Source organism: Sebastes umbrosus, chromosome 2 (assembly GCF_015220745.1).
Source record: "Sebastes umbrosus isolate fSebUmb1 chromosome 2, fSebUmb1.pri, whole genome shotgun sequence".
In the NCBI taxonomy this organism is placed as follows: domain Eukaryota; kingdom Metazoa; phylum Chordata; class Actinopteri; order Perciformes; family Sebastidae; genus Sebastes; species Sebastes umbrosus.
Genome location: NC_051270.1, coordinates 10,250,208 through 10,272,170, shown reverse-complemented (window position 1 = coordinate 10,272,170; position 21,963 = coordinate 10,250,208). Strand labels below are relative to the sequence as shown.

Here is a 21,963-nt window from a genome sequence, read left to right as displayed (position 1 = left end):
TTCACGGAAACATGGCGAGCTTAGTAATGTCAAGACTTTCATTTCATTTTCATTTCATTTCAAAATTTATTTCGAACATGTAGAATACAAAAATAAATAAATAAATAAATAAAGATATTTGTGTTGTCCAAAACACTGTAACTTGCACACTTTTCATTTCAAAATTTATTTCGAACATGAGGAATACAAAAAAAAATAAAGAAAAATAGAATGATCATACCAACAAGTGGAAAGTCAGAAACAAGTAGTATTTACATACATTAGTCTTATACCCAAAATGCTTCACATTCAGTTTTGTTCTCTTTTATGATTATTTTTTGAGCGAAGAAAATGAGTCATAGGGTGCTTAATTATAGGTTTGAGATGCAGCCATTCGCTAATATCGCGATATGATAGAATGGCTGGAGCTCATCATCACGGAGGCTTATGATGATGAGATCCAGCCATTCTATCATATCGCGATATTACAAAGGACGGGTTCTCTCTCTCCGCCCTGCCCCCATATTGCCAGGTAATTTGAAAATACATGAAAATAATAATACATTAAATTAAGGGCTATAGGGCTGTACCTGTAATTCATATTCTTCTATTATGATAAGAAGTGTCAATGTGTTTTTGTTCAAGAGTTTTATTAGCCATTTACATTTGAATTCTGAGCTGTTTACACCGAGTCAGCTTTAAGAAAAGAAAAGGTAGAAAAGGCACAAGGTAATTACAGTAAAAAATAAGTAGCACATTCAACTCAAAACAATAAATAAATAAATTATTAAAACATAAAGCGCCCTCAGTGTAGTCAATAAATAAACTAAACTACCCTCTGCATAGGAACGATACCCCACAATACAAATACACAGTATATATGCTCCATGACCATGTTAAAAGAAGTTGTAGCTCTCATAAAAATATTTAAAAAAAAAATAATTGATATATTTCAGAGAATTACACAGTGGAAGGCAGCATATTGCACAGCATTACAGACCATTCAGTTCAGGTGTACTGTGTGTCAATAATGGCAGGGCTCTAGACTAACTTTTCCACTGGTAGCACTGGTGCTACCAACTTTCACAGTTGGTCGCACAAGCACATGATTTGGTCGCACCCTTTTTTTTGGTTTACAGCATGGTATTAATCAATGACCTTGCATGCTAATAAATAGTTGTCCTAATATACATACCCCAGTGAAACATTGACAATGCCTCGAAACTTGATATTTGCAAAATATTTTAACTAACAAGTTTAGAGTTGCCTGCAACGGACGGACCACATTGCCTACAATAAACACACAGAACAGTGTTCCCCTCGTACCGTAACCACGGGTACTGTGTTAGCCATTGTGGCTGAAAGTGGTACTTCTTTTTCTTCACCTGTCTGTCAGCCAGTCTATCCGTGCCTGTTGCACATTCATCATCGGTGGTGTCTGAGTCGGCACCTCTGTTAGACTCTCCCTCACCACCAGCTTCCTCCTTTCTCTCCTCATTTGTTTTTTTTTTAAATAATCAACGCTAGACCGCTTCATTTTGGCGAACAGCGAAACTTTGGCGCCCTGCAGTGTGTGATGCGCGTGAGCAGGGTCTGAAATTAACTTTTTTCCATTAACTGTGGTTTGTTATTGCATAAAAACTATTTATTATTAATTGTGATTATTTAAATATAATATGTATAATCACAATTCCCTTTCTATCATCTATTTTATATTGCTGTGAAAAAAAATAGCATTTGGTCGAAAAACAAGATTTTGCATAGGGCCCCCAAAAAGTTCGGACCGGCCCTGCTAGCTGCGCTCTAAAGTTAGAGGAGCTGCTGGAGATGCTGCTGTCATGAGGAGAGACGCAGCATGTTCGGACACAATTCATTCATTGCAGCCTTATTACCCAAAGCTGACAAAGAGAGGAGTAAGTAGGTAAATAAGTGGTTAACATCAGTAACATGATTTGAGCTGTGGCGAAGTTTTGACTCCTCGTTAACGTAACGTTATCAACTCACTCACTGTGATTGCAAACGTCGCTGCCGGCTCGTTAGTGAGCGTTAAGTGTAACGTTACCGTTAACATCAAACAGTCTAACTTTAGCTAACTGTAACGTTAATACCAGAAAGTTTAACTCACTGACTTGAGAATAATTCCCCGTTGACGCTGCAGCTCCTGAGATCACAGGTCCTGAGTTATCTGAGATAAAAATTGTACTCGCACACTCCCAAAAAAAGGTCGCATATGCGATCATTTTGGTCGCAGTCTAGAGCCATGAATGGTATGGAGGTGAGGTGCAGGGTATTTGTATACCTCTTTAATGTCCTTTGCCACCAATGTTATTGTAGCTGTGAAGAAGCTGTTGTGGAACCATGTTTTTCATGACTTTAATCAATTAAAATAATGTATTATTGGAAATCAATTAACGACACAAAACAATGACAAATATTGTCCAGAAACCCTCACAGGTACTGCATTTAGTATAAAAAATATGCTCAAATCATAACATGGCAAACTGCAGCCCAACAGGCAACAACAGCTGTCAGTGTGTCAGTGTGCTGACTTGACTATGACTTGCCCCAAAACTGCATGTGATTATCATAAAGGGGAGACTCGTGGGCACCCATAGAACCCATTTTCATTCAATATCTTGAGGTCAGAGGTCAAGGGACCTCTTTGAAAATGGCTGCAACAGTTTTCCACGCCAAAGTTTAGCACAAGTTTAGAGTGTTATTTAACCTCTTTCACAACAAGCTAGTATGACATGGTTGGTAACAATGGTCTTCATAGGTTATAGTTTCAAATGATACCAGTATCTTCACTCTAGCTTTAAAACTGATTGCGTTACAACTTCTGAAGGATACATTTTTTTTTTTTGGTTAAGTTTTTTCCTTATACGATGAGAGGGTCGTACTGTAAAGGACAGAGGGTGTCATATCCTGCACAGTTTATAAAGCCCCCCGAGGCAAATTTGTGATTTGGGGCTATGCAAATAAAATTGACTTGACTTGCCTTGATTGCGTTAATGCTTCAAAGAAATTAGTGGCGTTAAACAAATTTGCGTTGTTATCGCGTTAACTTTAGTGTATAGTAATAATAACCCTAGTATACATGTACAAATGTAAAGCCTTATTACACGTGTAGTAATATGTATATTAATAGGTAACAGTTATATTTTCAACCCTGTTCTTCAAGTCATATAATATCAGAACTCCTGGGCAGCCAACAAAGCCAGGTCAGAGGTGACCTATTAGCCATGTTGTTTGTAAATTTGAATTTGTTCAATAGAAAAGTAAAAAAAAAGTAAAAAAAAAAACCTACTAGGATGCCCCCCCTACCCTCTCGTCTAATGACGTCAGATTCATTCCCACAATGCCTAGTAACACGCATGCGTACTGTGTAAAAAAAAAATAAAAAAAAATAAGACAGCTATCTGTGATCAGAGATGGCGGGCGCCTCCGACCCCCTGGAAGATATGCTCTTTTCAGAGGTGGATGAGAAAGCTGTGAGCGACCTGGTGGGCTCGTTGGAGTCACAGCTTGCTGGCCAAAGCAACCCAGCGGGTAAAACAGACTCAAACGGAGGCGCTGGCTCAGTGGCCCCCGCTAACCATCACTTAGGAAAACCGCTACCAGCAGCTCCAGCAGCTCCAGCAGTCACCACCACAACACTAGAACAACAACAACACCAAGGACGGCGGTATAAACCCGAGATGCGCCAGGACACCAACTCCAACCTGGATACAACTGTCACGTCTCTGGGTTGTACCCCTTCTTCTTCTCTTGCAGAGCCCGCCAACACCACCTCTTCTTCGGCCACTAGCAGCAGCAGCGGGTCGCTATCACATGGAGCATCCATCACAACACTGACTGGTGTGTCAACTTTGGCGTCTACAACACCACTAGCCAGCATCACCACCACCACAACCACCACCACCAGTAAGTCTAAGGTTAGCCCGACGTCTGTGGAAGTAACCCCTCCGAGAAAGCGGTTACCGACGCCGCGGAGGAGCGCCTCTGCTCGGATAAAGAGTTTGAACGGCGCCGCTGTAACGACGCGGAGGACCAGTAACAGTAACAGCAACACAGCGGCGGTTGAGACCGTTGAAACCGTTGGAACCGTTGAAACCGTTAGCTCCGTGGATACAACTACAACACCAAACTCCTCCTCTTCTACTGGACCGGTGATATCCTCCTCTGGTGGTGCTGTTATTAACACTTCTACTTTCACTCTATCAAACGCTAACCTCCCTGTAGGTCAGTCTGCTATCCCTCTGGACCGGGGGACTCCCACCATCGCTCTGCATCGACTCCCGAGTCACATCGTGGCGAGCATAGCCCAGAACGGTAACGGGACTAGTGTGTCGGCTTTGGTCCAGCAGCAGCAGCAGCACCAGGGGGCTCCCATTGGACCCATCAACTCCTCAGCTCCACCACACTGCAAAGACACTGGGGCTTCCAAAACAGAGTCCAAAATTGTAATGTCAAGCCAGTCTGGTTGTGTCAACTCTGTAATAAACACCTGTGTTGTCACACCAACAACAACAACAACAACAACTACAGCAGCAGCAACAACAGCAACAACAGTAACCCAGCCTGTGAGCTCTTCTGCTACAGCTGCTGCAAGTTGTGCATGTGGAACTGTTCAAACCACATCAGTGACTACCACTGTTAGCATGGTCAGACCCACAACACCCTCCCAAACACCTGCCATGGCCACATCTGCACAGTCCCACAATCCCCGTCCTGGACTTCCTGCAGCACCTCAGAGGATCGTAGCCCCCCAGCAGCTGATTGTCAGAGCACCTCAGCAGCAGACCACCATTCAGCTGCCCCCTGGGTTTACCATCCCACAGGGTAAGGTTTGCAGGAGAGCAGCAAGGAGGTGCTAACACACACACCTGTGTTAAAGTAACCATACCTGAGGATCATTGGTTGGGTTGTCAGTATGATAAGAGTGTTTGTTTGACTGTCTTCAGTATGAGGAGGTTTATGTGTGTGTGTCATCCTGTTCTCGTCTCGTGTTTGTCTGACTGCGTTGGGGAGGCTTTCCAAGTTATCCCATGTACATATTACAAATGTGCTATAGGATGGTGCCTGCTCCTAAGTTAAAACCTTCCTATTGATTTATCCTTTTATTCATAGTAGCTGTACTGTGAGTTTTCTTTCGGCCCCATGGGGAGTCAAACACTTCACCAAGCCATAATGTAACAACTGAGTCATGCAAAGTATACAAATTTACACCAAGCATCCTTAACGGCATCATAACACAACATTAAAATGAAATGAACAATAAGAAATAAGATGAAACTTACATAAAGTTTGCAGTGAAACTGTGTCAAATGACATTTATCTGTCCATTTCAGTTATTGAGCTGTAAAGTACTTGCAGCAAAAACTCTGTAATGTGGCCATGCTGCCACACCTAACAGCCCCAGGCTAATTATTTTGTCAGTTCACTGTCAGGAGAAGACAGAGCTCTTTACACTGAAATCATGTAGGAATGTGATCACCAATGTATTAACACACCACCTCCATATTCAGGCATTTGAAGGTTTTCCATCTGCAACATAGTATGGTGAATGGCAGCTACTGTCATGACTGTCACCAACGTTTCAAACATTTGTATGAAAAATGTGGAGAAATATATCTTAACGTCAGTGCAAACACATAAACAAATAGTGCATAAAGAAAGTAAAACTTATACTGTGGCTATTATATAGAGTAGTACAGTACTGTAAGAGTCCTTCAAAGTGCTCAGAATCCCATTAGAAGATTCAAGACAACAGAAACCCTCACAGGTACTGCATTTAACATAAAAAATATGCAAATCATAACATGGCAAACTCAAGCCGAAAAGATAAAAACAGTTGTCCGTGTGTCAGTGTGCTGATTTGACTATGACTTGCCCCAAACTGCATGTGATTATCATAAAGAGGGCATGTCTGTAAAGGTGAGACTCGTTGATACCCATAGAACCCATTTTCATTCACATATCTTGAGGTCAGGTCAAGAGACCCCTTTGAAAATGTCTGTGACAGTTTTTCCTCGCGTTATTATCACGTTAACTTTGACTGCCCTGCTTATAATACAATGGCCCTTACTTTTCAGTGGGTTTTACTTTTGAATAACATTACTACTGCCCCAGAAAATGCAGCTTAACAAGCGAATAAGACCTGTTGCCCTCAGTTTTTGTGTTGTTTGATAACTGCAAGTAACGCTGGGGATGTCATTTCAAGTCATTTTGGAGTGTCTTGTTGTTAGGAAAAATTGTGGATAGAATTTTGTTAGTGTAGTCATTTAGTAAGAATGGCAGGTAATAACTGCAGACAGCGGTCAGTAGGGTTCGTGTGCCCCCCCGGCTGTTTTGTCTTGAATGTTGCTCTGAGTCATCTCTCTTCAGGAATAACGGCTCAGTCAGATAACCAAGAGAATGATCAGAGTATGCGATTAACCTTTCTATTGACCTCATGTCTTTTTTTTTTTTTTGCTTTATGGAAATTCTGCAAAGATAAACAAATATGTAATAAAACATTTTTCATCTTGACCTGACATGGGCTTCCTCACAAGCATTATACTAACTGCAATGCGAGCCTTTTAGAAAGAGCAAAGAGTCAGTGTAATTAACTCCTGATCACAGCTTCAACTCAATTCATTTGTGCATTAGTCTGATACCCAGTGAGGTTTAGAGCTTTTCTTGGAATGCTAATTTGAGGAAGTCGCATTTTAAGCAGTGTTGTAGTGCAATAAAATAAACAATAATACGTGATGGATTGTCCTGATATATGAAAATTACAGATGTAATTTTCTATATTAGGATGACTCACATTTAAACCATGGCCACTTACAACAGAAGAAGCTCATCATTTTGTTTGTAGTCAGTTTAACCCATGGTTAGCTCTGTTTAAATCTTCGTGCAGGTAATGTAGCACAAAGCAAAGTACTGTTTCTATGGTGAACTGCAGTTTAATATCCCTTATGCACCGATTTGTGGTTAAACATTTGAATGGGACGACTTCAGGTGTCCTGTTACACGATTTTAACAGACACCTTCCAGCCACTCAGAAATATATTTTCAGTGCCCATGGCATAAGATCATTCACTATTCAATTCCAGAGCACTTGACATAATCTAATTAATAGCTTCTGTTTGTTGCCATTTAATGTTCTCATTTGCTCACATTTATTTTCATTCTTTTCTAATTCTTAAAGTTGTGTTGAAGTGGCTTTGCCACTCAGAAAACTCTTCCCATTTTGCAATGAGACTCAAATTCGCAAGGTTAAATATTACATTTATACCGGCTGCTTGGTTAAAGTATTTATTTTGAATCACTATTTAACCTGCTCGACTTTTATAGTGCAAACCTCCCTCAGGAGGATACTTGGTTATCTGTGCAAGTGGTGGTTTAAGTGCTATTCAGTGCCTGTGATGTTCTAGTGTTTCCTCTCATGACTGTTCCCTGTGATTCTCCAGGGATGGTGTTGGTACGCACAGAGTTGGGCCAGCTAGTGATGGTTCCTCAGCAGGCGTTGGCTCAAGCTCAGGCTCAAGCTCAAGCTCAGGCCCAGAACAACATCTCTCCGCGACCTGCCACCCCCACAACAGGAGCATCCTTCAGAGTGACAACTCCTCAGGTGAGACTCTGCTGCTACAGAACCCACATGGTAGCTGCCACCTATAGAGCTCCATTAGTGTGACCACAGCACACAGTGTTACTGCACCATATTGTTTCTTTACAGCTAGACGAGAACGAGAAGAGGAGAAGTGTTAGGGACAGGTCGAGGAGCTGTGCTGTTAAATACACATGACCTGTTTTCCAACCACGGAACAGATGATATGCTGTCCACAGTCCACATGTACGTCACACACAACGGCTTTGCTCATGAAACCTTATTGAGAGATTTAAAATCTTAACTTGGTGATTTAAGAACACATCAGTGTTGTAGGGTTATCTTAATTTCTTCTTACTCTTTTTTTTTTTTTTTTTTTTTTTTAACAAATAAGAGAAGTTCATAAAATCAGAGACTAATAAAATTGACAGTAAGGAGAGAGTAAGTAGTAGTAGTAGTAGTAGTAGTAGACAAGGGCTGCCATCTGGATCAACAGTAATTCCTTCACAGCCTGTTGGTAGAGACGTTGCAAAACTGCAACATTTGTGAATGAGGCTGGTGTCACTACTTGGCCTCGGGGGAACAACCAAAATTAGCAATTATTTTTGTACCGTACTTGTCCATCACTGTTAAAGCTGCACTCGGTAACTTTGAGCAAATATGATAAAAATGTATTTTTATAAAACTGTCACTGTATCCTGACAGTAGTGCACGAGGAACCCAGTCGTCAGAAAAAAATGTTGTATCACCCTTGCAGAAACGCACAATGCCACGTGGTTAACGTAGTGAAACGATTGGTAAGGCAAAAAAACTACTTAGTTAAGGTTAGAAAACAGATCATGGTTTGTATGTAACAACACAACAAAACTACTATAGTTAGGTTTAGGAAAGAACAACACGGTTGGGCTTAAAACTACTACGTTTGTCGAGTGAAAATGACACTGAACATTGTGAACAGGGGACATGAACAAACGGCTGATTGTAACGTGACGCACGGGACACAAACAGCGGTCTCCTGGTTGAAAGCCTTGTGTTTTTCGGGCCAATCCATCTCCCCTCCCGCCTGCCTGGTGGGTCTCTTTTCGCTGTTTAAACTACATCACTTGCTCTGACTGAATGCAAAAACGTCAAGATTCAACGTATCCCCGGTTTTCAGAAACGTCCCATGCCACCCATTTTTCCTGGCGACTGGGCTGGCATGAGACAGATAATCTGTGAAATGCCTCCTCTTAGGGCTCCTAATGGCATTTGCAAGTTTCTACCGAACAAAAACAACCAATCAGAGCAGAGCAGACTCTACAGCAGCTGTCAATCACTGCTCACAAACTCCGATCAAACTGTTAGTTTGTGACTCGGCCAACATGAAAATATTCGCCAAAACCAAGCACCGCCCACCGGCCGGAGAAAAGCTTTCTCATTTTACAGCTAAACAGTACACTACAAGATTTTTCTGAAAACATTTGAGGAGAGAAATAGGCATTACAGTAACAGATTAGTAACAGTTTCATATTAGTTCAGCGCTGCCCAGTTTGACCATTTGATCGGTGATCGTGAGTTTTACAAGCAGTGATTGACAGCTGCTGTAGAGACTGCTCAGCTCTGATTGGTTGTTTTCCTTCAGCGCTGTGAAGTCTCATGCACTACTGTCAGGATACAGTGACCGTTTTATAAAAATAACTTTAAAAAAAATATTTGCACAAACTTACAGACTTCAGCTTTAAGTGCATGTTTAATATAAACAGTAAAAATGGCTATATGTAACCATCAGTTACTATCTTTACTGGGATAAGCACATCAAAAGCAATATTTGATAATAATTTCATATCAACACTGCATAAATAGAGACATTTTATACAGTGTACACAGAATATTCATAAGTGAATTCCATGCAGCGCAAACTCTAGCAACTCAAGCACATCTGTCAAACAGACCAGACGTGTAAAGACCGCTTATTCTGGTGTAACCAGAACAATCAAAGGATCAGAAATAAATCATCCTTTATGTAGCCAAAACAATTCATCAAAAAAAGAGTACAGATTCTGTGGATTTGAGCCAGTAATACACATGCCACATTTCCTTGTTTAGCCAACAGAAAACCCTGAAAGTATTTTCTTTTAAGAGGAATCTTAGTATCCCTGTTCTCCAGTGTTTGCTCCTATATATGGAGTCAAATACATTTTTGTTTCTGATTTATTTAGGCAGCACAGTAGCTAGCACTTTCCAGTGTCAATTAGGTCGGGTCATTTCAGGTCAGGGGTTTTCATAGATCTGTGTATCATCAACAGCGAAATATGACTTTATGGTGCTAAATAATGTAGCCTCAGGGGGAGCATATTGTCGCTGCTTGTGAAAACCACATGTCTCAAGATGTGATGATTTATATATTTTTTTAGATAAACTGAAGGATTAAATGTTTCTTTATCGGCTGTGGAGAGTATCCTTCTTATATCCTATATTACTAGAGATGTCCTGAGCAGATCCTAAGGATCCGTAATGGGTCAGATCCGGGCATATTTTAAAGAATCGGATATGCTGATCCTTTCTTTTCTGTACTCTAGTGTGTTTTATCCTCCTCAGCTTGCTCAATACTCAATATCACAATCTGGGCCAATAACTTTATCACGATATCCCTATATATTACATAGCATATTAAAAAAAATAACAAATGCATTGTCAGAAAGCTGAAAACAGGGAAGTTTTTCTTAACTCAGAGAAAACTGTCATTTTGGAGATACATGGTTTTCACTGGACATGATAATAATATATGAAATGGGCTGTGGGACATGAAAACGAAGAAGAGTTAATATCCAGGACAACAGAGAAAAGTTTGATCACACAGATACTGTAGGACTGTGGACAGCTCCTGGTGCTGAAATAACAGCAGTCTAATAAACAGATAGATAACAGAGGAAAAAGAAAACCATTTTATTTGAATAAAACAATATTGCAATTCATCAGAGATTTCTGTCTCAGAAACACAAATGATGGTGATATTATTTTATTGTATAGCAACTGTTTTATTGCAAAGAAAACAGTGGCCTGGCTTTGGCAAATATGGGTAAGATACATAGGCTGTGTTCGAAATTGCATACTAACGTACTATTCATACAGTTAATATTATTATACTGAGTATGACGTAAATAAAGAGTATGTAGTGCGTTCCAAGTGCATAGTATGTTGACTTTGTATATGTGAGAGATGCCTGGATGTATACCAGATAAGCAAAAATTTCTGAGTATGTGACATGAGCTTACTGTACATACTGAACCGCTCCAAAATGCACTGCATCTCTTCAGACTGTGCAATGACTGACTGCGAGACAGACGGTCAAGATAATTAACTGTTGGATAAAAATAATCATTAACGTTGGCGAGTGAAAGCGCGAAAGCTCACATATATAATGTACTTTAGAAAACATATTTAAGACTTAATATTTAATAATTTTAATTTGCCTTCAAATAATACTGTAAAATATTAAATTGAGTGTGAGAGGTAATGTTGATTTACATTTGTGATAAACAATTTTCATTCAACGGTAGCTCGGACCAGTAGCGTCGTGATGGATACGGTCGTGATGGATACGGTCGTGATGCAGAGAAGACGTATTGCTTGAGTTTACTTTAGAGTGAACAGTCTGCTGGTAACGGCATACTTAATCGTTAACTTAGTGGGCAGTATGCGATACATGCATATTGAGTATGTAGTATGCAGTATGTTAGTGTGCGATTTCGAAGCCATATACAGTATGTTACATATACCAAACAGTTTTAGATATGTAGATATGTCATTTTAAACCAATTTTAAAAAACAATATTTTAACAAAATGATTCAAATCATACAGACATTTGTATCCACTCCACCTGTAAAGCTTTGCAGGTACCCAAAATAAAAACGTACACTTAAAGTGCAATCGTCATTGCCCTTGACGAAGGCACTGACCCCAGACCTGACGTTAGCAGTACAGAACGGCTGCCCTTCGCTTCACATTGTTAGGATGAGTTTAATGCAGGAGATGGTATTATATACTGGGACTAGTGAAGCAGAATAAAAATAAATAAAAGACATGATATGATATGATAATATTTAATTCCATGTTAAATTTTAGTTATATTATGTGAAGCACCAGTTACTGGTTCTTTTCATTTCTATTTTACACAATGCAAAGGGCATCAACCTCAGACCTCCTTGTATGACTGAAATTGTGACATTGTACAGGAATATTTCCTGCATGTTTCAGTCTTCTGAGCTCTGCAGAATGTGTCAGTGTTAATGCCACAACTGGTGACCTTTTTCCAAAACGATTTCGACTGATTAAATTGGAGAAACTTTGATCTAATTATGTGCAGGTTCGTACAGTTGATATTAGCTGGGCAGCACCTCATTAAGCGAACAGCTTAGTTCTACGCCACCTAATTGGGATGTGATTAATATGTTTAATCGTGTAATTATTACTATGAATTAATATTCTTGATTATTTTACGTATAGATTAAACTGAGATTAATAGGTGAATTAATGTCTCAAGGCTGCTTAATGACTCCATGGGGTCCCCTCATCAAAATTTAACGAGCCACTGAATCATTAATTGGAATTTGCTTATTATCACCTGTGGATACATCAGTCATGTAGAAACCTGAGCTTGTGCTGCTGGGTGGGTCCACACCTTTGGAACTTAATTGGCTTTAATCATGAGATTGCTAGATAGTTTGTCTCTCACAGTCTCTCTGTAAATCACGTAGGAAAGCTGAAATGGCACAGATAAATATTTATTGTCTTGTCTTTCTCATTCACCTCAGAACATACAACACTAACATATCAGAGGGGTTCATTTGTTCAAATTGGCATGTTATAGTAGGAATACGTTTTTAGAACGTAAACATCCATCCATCCATCCGACAGTTGAGATAATGTCAGCCTGCAACAAATGATTATTATCATTATCAATTGTTCTACTTATTTCTTACTTTCTTGGTCCACAAAATGCCAGAAAAAGACAATGCCCATTGTAATTTTCCAAAGCCCAAGCTGCTAGTATTGTTCGACCCAAAAGCCAAATACTGAGTCATTATTCACGCAGATATTTAGTTCACTCTCACAGAAGATGAAGAAAACCAGAAAATATTCAAATTTGCGGAGCTGGAACCAGTAAATCTTTGGCATTTCTGCTTGATAAATTTTCCTTCCCACTTTATCGATTCATTTAATTCATTTGACTAATTAATTAATCACATTTAGTTATATTCTTTTCGCAATAGGGAGTGACGCTGGGAAGTTTTGCACTGGCAATGGCTTTTGTTGGAAGATGACTCCTTGTAAAGCTACTGAAAATTGGTCAGGTGAAGTTGTCAGTTAGAGAAATAGTGCACAATACGCCCTCGAATCCCAACTCAAAATGTTTTGAGACTCAACTTTGACCTTGGTTAAGTGTTTAGATGTCAACAGTGAACTTAGAGGAAATGCTGCTGGCATTTGTTGGCGCTATTGGCTGCTGTAAAATCAGGTAACCTGTCCTCTATAGACTTTCAAATAGTGTCCTGTGATCATCTAATCTGTCCTGCACGCAGTGTTGAAAACACCACATATCTTGTACTTTAAATACAACATTTAGTTTGCAGGCAACTGAGGACAAGTTTGACAATTTATTGAAACTCAGCTCAGGCATAAAAAAGATGATTCACACGTTTTCTAATAATAAGTAATTGAATACAAGTGGCTTTTAAGTAACTCTTGGTTTCAGTCATCTGTTTGGGTTACGGATAGCAAAATACAGTAATCACTGCTTTTTCATCTCAAGGTCAAGTGCTCAATTTTATCTCCAAAGTTAAGCGCTAATTTCTTCCAACACACTCTGTGATCTGGACTCTCAAGGCTGCAGTGAAGAGGCCCTCTGAAGATCTTTGGCGCCTCTTCATCATATCACTAACTGTGAGGACAAAGGACTGACACTAGAGGGCAGCATTTCATTGTCTTTTTTTTAAATATTCGGCTGAACTTTCCTCTTTGTTTCTACTGCTGCTTTCACTCCTCTAACATTTTGCACTCAGGGTTACAGTAAGACATGTGTTCATTCTATTTTATACTACTATTGTGAGTATTGTCAACAGGATCTCTGAATGCAAAAAGGAAAAAGAGATATGGCCTTGTATCAGATCAGACAATACATGTCCAGGAAATTCAGCCTACCGTACCAAACACGTTCATAATATATAGCACTGTGTACTGGATTAGTGCAGGTATGCCATACTGGTGTTTGGTGTACCCATCATACAATAGCAATATTACACTCTGGGTAGTTTTCTCACGTTCTCAGGCAGTGTTGCTACACTACAGACTGAGCTGTCAGAGGCCATGTAACACCTTTCAAAACTGAGATTAAGTTTTCCTTATTAATGGAAAATTCCCCCCTCATACTTTAGTAGTATAAAGAACTTCATGCTGAAACATCCCATGTAAATGTTCAGTACAGCCCATGGTTACTCATCCCCCCAGTCTCCACAGTAGCCTGCTGGCTTCACAGACAGAAGTCCGCATCAGTTACACAACAACGCCCCCCTCCTCCTGCCTCTGCACTCATACCTGGATCCATCCTGATATGAACCCCCTCACAAAAGAGAGTCGCAGATTGTCATCGCCTCTCACAGTCACGCTGATGACAAATTAGCGGGCCGCGGCGTTGCCGTCTCGACAGGAAAAGCAGTAGCAGGGAAATGAAAGGGAATGGTGTTTATTCCCAGAGCTCAACCCCTCTGTCGGCCTGTCACTCTTCCCATGACCCTAAGGGGAGAAACGGAAGGCATCCTGAGCTTCCTTCCTTCCATACCTGTTAAATCATTCATCATCCAACTGCCTGATTATTTTAAAAAGCTAACAAGGCTTTGGTTCTTCAGTGTGTTTGTGTGTGTCTGTCTGTGTGAGAGAGGGAGAGAGAGAGAGAGGCATAGCTAGCGGTGGGATGCACCCCGTGGCTCTTACCGTCACCCCCATCCCCTCATCCCTCATACACACACTTCCCCCAACTCCTCACTACAACATTCTTTTGGATCGTACAAAACTTTTAGTTGAGGCGAACCTCCCTCCCCTCCTCTTTCTTATCCTACTTCTTCTCCTCTACGCCTCCTTCCCCCTGTCCTTGGCACGGTTGTGTATCAGTTTGTTTTCATTTGTGTGCAAGACAAGTGCAGTTTATCATGTGCTTGAATGTGTGTGTATTTGTGTGCATGTTCTCTCTGCTGTCTGTGGGTCTGTGCTGGGGAAGTGTGTGTGTGTTTGAATGATTTGGCCCGCCTGTGAATGGAAGGCTGTGTGCCAGAGGTCAGGGCAGAGGCCCTCTTGGGTTGTCTTGGCCCACAGACAGGACAGCAGCCAGGATGTGTGTGTGTGTGTGTGTGTCTCTATGTGTGTGTGATGAGCCACCGGGCATCACCATGGTTTTGTGGCAGTTGGCACAAGCCATCCCGTTTGCTCTTGTGCCTTTTAATATGCTAATAAACAGACCTGAGTTATGACAAATTTTCTAGGGCCATCCTCGACCAAAGAAATTCTTTAACACTCGTCTAACACTCGTACAATTTTGTCGACTAATCAATTAGTTGATTTCATCGATAGATCTGGAAAACTGAGTTTCTCCACAAAGAATCACACAAAAGCACCACTTTAAATCATGTGTTTATCAGAGATGTGCTCATAATTTTGTAGGAAATAAGTCATTCAGCATGAAAAAAAAACATAAAATCAACTAAATAAATCTTAGTCGACTAAGACCAAAACGACTGATTAGTTGACTAATTGACTAAGAGGGGGCAGCCCCACAAATTTCAGCATCCACTTATATAAATCTTTTTAAAAAAATACTATATTCTTCTTTGTTTCCAAGTCCATGTTGTTTATCGTACAGAGAACCTGCAGTATTTCCATACTATGCTCTGACCTTATTCCACACATTTGCAACCTACTGTGTGTCCATTCCACATACTGCATAATATACTGTACTTTGTATATATACACTATGGGTCTGATTTATTCAGATTTCTCAACCTAATAATGCACATTTTGGTACTCAGGTTGCAAAAGATAGCAGACAATGTCAGACTCCAAATACAAAAGTCACACCCTGAATCAACACCAGACATCCTGCTGCCTATTTTGTGCATGAATTAATAATGCATGCAACACATCTACCCAAGAAATATTTCTGCAACCTATTGTCTGATTACATTTGGTCCTCTATAACTGAAGGAATGTGTATAAAAGGGGCTCGATGTACGTAAACATCCTCAAATTAAAGCTGAACGTTAGCACTTAAACCTCCCAGTTAAGTTTTCAAATCCACTGTGTTGGAGTAAAGTGCCATCAAAACAATAAAAAAAAAAGAATTTGTCCAAAAATCTCTCTTGTATATATCCGTCCTGCATGATCCTTTTGTACTGAATGTTAAGTATGTGCAGTGTGCAACTGTTCTTGAAGCAGCGTCATCAAAACAGATTTTTTGAATTTCACGGTTTCACAATGTACCGTAGTAATCAGCTCCTGATCACAGGGGATTTCAAACATGTGGTTAAGTCTGTTATGTATTTATTTCTTTACTTGTGCGTCAGTAGTGTAGAAGATTCTCTCGGAGAAAAAGTAAAACATCACTTGAGCGTACCAGTGTTGCATTGGTGGCCAGATCTGATTGATTAATGTAGTTGCAATAATGCAAATTTGACAGTCAGTAAAAGGTTGATTTGGGGAGTTTATCATTTTGGTTATAGTGTTTAATATTTTGCTACAATTATAGAGTTGATACTGTTAATTTACTGTAATTAACAGGCCCTATCTTACCATACTTTCCTTTGCTGTAACATCCAAGTCAGCTCTCTCATCCTAGACGGTGTCTGGAATAGATACACAGGCATATTTCGAGATGGAATTGGGTCTTTGTAAATGGCTTCTTATGCAAAAATTTTTAATAGTTGCATTAGTCATACCAATTAGTATGGTGTCTGAAGGTTTCATTAAAACAAATGCTAGTTGGATGAGCTAATTTCTCACTGGACAAATATTGTGTTCCAAGAAACACCAACCTCTACAAACTAATCATCTCATGTCTGTATTTCAAATTAAAAGCTTGTAAATGCTGAGGCCTTAAATGACTTGAATATAGGCACTGTAATGAAGACAGCGTAAGACTTTGTCATTACCTACAGTTATCATGAATTTGTTGCCAAAGTCCTCAGGAGTCAGTGAATTAACATCTCTTTCAAAGTTGGAGAATATAAATATAATAAATTAGAGAATAAATATAAAATCACGCTTTCATGCTTAATGATGCTAAAATCATCGTTCATCTGCCAACTATTTCGCTGAGTTAGCTGCAGCATTTAGCAACGAATAAGCGGTTGTGTGTATACACAGCCAATCAGACATCTGCTGCTGTTTTCTTCTGCCAGAAAAACCAACACATTTCTCATAGACTTTAACCTGCTGGTCAGATTGTGTCAAAAGTCAAATCATTTCCATCGATTTTTCCACTTCAGTTCCTTGCTTTTTACATTTACATCAGGAAAGCAAGTGACAGAGTTTTCCCCATAAAAAGTAAAACCATCCCTACACCAGGTTCTGTTTAGGTAAATGTCATTGGTGTTGTTGGTTCTGTGGACACACATGAGACCCCAGCAGTGTGACACCACGACCCACTGCAACCCGAACATGCTCTGTTTCGCTCTTCAACACCACCAACATGCTCCAACCTTCTTTATTGTTTCCTGACCTCTCATCTGTCTGCAAGGCACGCTGCTGCTCTTTTCCCCTCTCTCTCATGCTGCCCCGGTCTTTTCTCTGCCCTCCATTCACTTCCTCTTCACCCTCACCTTCACTGTTTCTTTCTTTCTTTTGTGTCTTTTGAGGTGCCTTGTATTCATTCATCTCCCGTTTCCCCTTTCTGGCCCACTTTCTTTGATATCTTTATGCTCTCTGTTTCCTTATTCATCCCTCTGCCTCTCTGTGTTGCTCTCTTTCTTCCCTGCAGTCTCCTGTGACCTCTCAGACCACCAGACAGTGTCCTTTGACCCCGGCCAAGATGGTACCGTCTCCCTCTCCCACTCCTTCCAGCCCTGCCCTCCAGACCTCCTCCTCTTCTTCCTCTTCTTCTTCCTCCTCCTCCTGTCCCGCACTCCGCCCAGTGAGATAACCCTCCTTACTCGCCTATTTTTCAGTCTTTTCTGCCTTATTTTTTCTTTCTTTAGCAGCCTTGACGAGTGATGCCAAGAACTATTGTCGTGGCTTAGTGGTAGTCTAGAGGTTACACAGCAGGTTGTGAACCAGGGTGGAGAATCTAAAATATAATCTAAAACATCTTACCCCTATAACACGCAATCATAATTCATTATTGTTGAGGTTTTTGATTGTCCTGAGCCTTTTTCACTGGTTTTTACTGTGGGATGAAATCATTTGGCTTTTAAAAGATACAATAATGAACATAAAACATAATCTTGGAAGCAAAGTTATTTATTTGCAGAGAAAAATGGGAATTGGGCTCTTGAGTGATCAGACCCTAATGTGTCCTCTATGCATTTTGGGTGCATTCACACCTGTATTTAGAGCTGTCCACTTCCGATTGCATCACATGAGATGTATTTTCTTGCCAAGTGTGAACAGGCCCTGAGAGATTGGAAAGAGGTGATGAGGGGCTTTAGAGTGAGAGACTGCTGACGGCATCTCATCTGTTGAGCAAAATTTGTGTTTTGGATGTGAGATATTTTCTAGTCATCCCCTCACGTGTCATTATGAGAAAGTAGACAATAGGTAACCAGTAACAGATCTTGATAGGAGACTTCTCTCATCAGGTAGGTGACTGTTAAGAGAAGCTTTGATGGCCTCCCGTCTTTCCCAGCCTCTAGCTCCTCACCACCTCCCCATCCGCCTCCTTGTCTGTTAAGCGATGTCCACCGAAGTCAGGACACCAGATGTGACAGGAGCGCTGTGGCGCCCGCCTCCTGTTCTCTGTGGCCTTGCTGCGAGCGAGGCGTCACGTCCTGTTTATCTCCCTGTCTCTTCCTTGCTCTTCCAGAAGGGCCCCGTGGCGCCGGCCGTGGCGGTGACGGCTCCGCAGCAGACCCCCGTGGTTATGGCCCCGCAGGCCCCGGCCCAGGCTGCCTCCCAGCCAGCGCAGCCTCCGCAGACGGGCATCACCGCGAACCCCGTGTCCCAGGTCTGTTCTCTCTGCCGCCCTGCCCCCACAACCACCACCACCACCGCCACCGCCCACACTCCACCCTCAAGGGCGCAGGCACTGTCACAGCTGCCAGCAGGCTGGCTGTGTCACAAGCTCAGCCCCGGACCCACAGCCTCGCCGCCTCACACAGCTGGCCGTGCACCGAGAGTCTAACACATGCCCACACACGTTTGCACTCATACATTCACACAAGTGCATACCAACCCAAGGACATACAGACAAAGACATAAAGGCACAGACACAACATGAACAACGTACACATTCAGGGACACATGGCCATAGATGCGGGTTCATATACATCCACATAATCCACACTGAGATACAGACTCTCACATCTCCATATATTCAGGCCCTCATAGGGGCTACAGTTTGATGCCACCGGCAATTTGGGTGGACAGGTGCCATGTCTCATTTGGCTACAGCGTGCACTATGCTCTGATTTGTGACTGATGCTTGTCAGCTTCTTTATCAGTCCAAGTAATTTCATTCGGTATAATCTCTGCTAAGTATTAATAAAAGAAAAGCAGCAGGTCTCTTCCTCTCTGCTCAGGATTTGACCCGACACCTTTCTTTTAACATCAAATTCTGATCCCACATTGGCACTAATCATCGACGAATAACAAAGGAAGAACATTTCTGTAAATGTTGATTAGCATTTTAGAAATAAGATCTTTGATGCTAAAGTCTCTGAGCTATTTGTAGCTCGAGCTGACAGTTTGTTTTCGCACAGAAAGTAAATAATTGTTTTATTATCTTCTACAGGAAATGCAAGAGAACGTCAAGAAGTGTAAGAATTTCCTGGCTACACTCATCAAGCTGGCGTCTCACAACTCTCCGTCCCCTGAGACCTCCAAGAATGTCAAGTCTCTGGTTCAGGACCTGCTGGTGAGCCTCAAAAAACAATAAACAAACACTACTCATGGACATCATGGAGGTATTGTGCTTGTGTAGTAACAAAAGCTTTTGGACAGATCATGTTCACTCACATTTTTCAGCATTTTTCTACAAAGAAGAAGAGTATTTTTTAAGAGTCAACCTTTTTGAAAGTCTTAACTTTATGGTGTTAAATTTCAACTTCCACTTTCCTGTCAGGAGCTTCTTTTCTATAGCCAGACTTATAAGACCAACTTTCCTACACATCTGATTGACTGTTTCTTCAATCATTTCTTTTTGAAGTGTAACTATTTTTGCAGTTTCGAATATATGTAGGACGAAGTGAAAGTTTACTCTTTGATGAATTGTTGTATTGAATATTTTAAACCTGTAGATGGCAGCATGAAACTCATTCCAAGCCCTCCTTGCCCTATCTTGAATTTCCATCTTATATACACAGTTACACATTCATGAGCTGCACCCTGAGGTGCCAGGATGGGAGTTGAATGGTTGATCATCAGCCCCGGTGATGGGATGTCATCTTGTTGTGTTCAAGTCACTGTGGTGTGCTTTCGCTTACTGTTACCGGGCTCTTCTCTTGTGGTGTTTATACTTTATGCTCTTCACCTAACAGGATGCCAAGATCGAACCGGAGGAGTTCACCAGCCGGCTGCAGACTGAGCTCAAGTCGTCTCCGCAGCCTTACCTGGTGCCCTTTCTCAAGGTGGGGTTAAACTACTCTCTAAACTTGCTCCATCAACTTTTAAAACTGCCTCCTTCACTGACTGATTCCTCCCAAAACTGGACTTTAAATTGGCTCCTTAACAATTAACCCTAAGCTTGCCATCTACACCTGTCTCATAAAGTAGTCCTCTTTACCGGGGCCCTACATTGACAGTTGACTTGACCCTTTAGCCCTAAATTGTCCTGTAAAATAGAGTTGTTTCCTCAATTGCCCCTAAATCATCCCCTAGCGTGGCTCCTTAAGCTGGTGCTCCCATGTATTTTCCTAAACTGACCCCCTACAGTAGTCCTTTCCCTGGCACCAAGGCCAGCGATGGCCAGGCCTGACAGTAGAATGATACACACACACACATACGCCCCTCTGGCCTGACTTCTGACTGTGTGTGACAGTGGTCCCCGCAGCCGTCCCTGCCAGTAGCCAGCAGGTTTCTCCAGCCAACCGTGATGAGCGTCACATCAAGGCGGCCGCCCGCCTAACCCGGCCACAAACACATGTTGTCATGCAACGTTAGGTCGCTTACGTCAAAAATCTGCCTGAAATAGTCTGTATGGAGCAGCATCAGGTCGTCAGTGACAGTGGGTTATCAGAAATGGCTGATGGCCATGTTTCATGTATGACATGGTTCATTATCATGAAATCAAATTAAACAGTTCAACTGTAGAAGTAAATGTTTTTTTTTTACAATGTACAGTATATAACCACATGAATCACTGACTTCTCAGCAGGTGTTTCTTTAGCCTGTAACCATGTTTTTTGTGGTAACGATTATGCTAAATTAGCCAGTGACCACAGCAATATTTGTTTTTCCAGCTGTGTATGGAAGTTTCTCATGCATGTCTGTTTTGCTCTCAACTCTGGCCTCTCTCTCTGCCCGTCAACAGAAGAGCCTCCCGGCCCTGAGGCTGTCTTTGCTGAGTAGTCAGCAGTCCCTGACCCCGCCCCCGCAGCAGGGAGTCAAACCAGTACCCGGCGGCCCCCCTCCCGCCATCACGGCTGGGCCAGCTGTCCGCATACACCACCCTAACAGCGTCAGCGTCACTACGGGTGCCAGTGCGCTGCCCGCCGGGACGCACGGACATGCAGCTGCAATGGTATGTACGGCGCGGACCAGATGGAACAGACTCCAGTGCAGACACATTGTTTACATTTACAGTTTATATTTAAATTGACCTACAGTGATCTTAAGAGTTAGCGAAATACAGCCAATAAAATACATTCTAGTCCAGTACAAGAGCAGTAATTAAAATGTGTAGAGAAACGTGTAGGTGAAATGTGTGTTAGTATGGAGAGGGTAAGAGCTAAAGAGGTCAAGTAATAGATGTGACAAATATTTACCCTCAATATTCCTACATTCAATAGAGAAGGGCTTGAATGTGATGGATGTAGACCTGCGGGGGGTGGTGGTGGCGGCGGTGTTTTGATGGGTCTTATACAAGGCTGAATTATCAGGCTGGAGAGTGTCACAGTGCCATCAGTGAGTTAGAGTCACACCCAGCTCACAGACTCACTGAGGAATCACACTGAGTTTACAGAACAAAAAGTTTTAGGAGAGTAGTACGTGG

At 41.5% G+C, this 21,963-nt stretch overlaps 1 protein-coding gene across 5 annotated transcripts in view; it reads left to right on the top strand.

The window, feature by feature from the left end:
- The first annotated feature begins 3,025 nt into the window (after positions 1-3,025).
- Positions 3,026-21,963, top strand: part of LOC119476974 (transcription initiation factor TFIID subunit 4-like) — a 96,410-nt gene continuing 77,472 nt past the window's right edge. For 2 of the 5 annotated variants that reach the window (XM_037750733.1, XM_037750741.1), the window contains exons 1-7: positions 3,026-4,821; positions 7,437-7,597; positions 17,578-17,730; positions 18,619-18,759; positions 19,546-19,668; positions 20,291-20,380; positions 21,283-21,492. In XM_037750733.1, coding sequence (XP_037606661.1) covers positions 3,411-4,821; positions 7,437-7,597; positions 17,578-17,730; positions 18,619-18,759; positions 19,546-19,668; positions 20,291-20,380; positions 21,283-21,492 — 2,289 coding nt within the window. In that variant the 5' untranslated portion in view covers positions 3,026-3,410. The remainder of the gene's footprint in view (positions 4,822-7,436; positions 7,598-17,577; positions 17,731-18,618; positions 18,760-19,545; positions 19,669-20,290; positions 20,381-21,282; positions 21,493-21,963) is intronic. The other 3 variants (XM_037750711.1, XM_037750724.1, XM_037750719.1) reach the window with 3 other exon arrangements.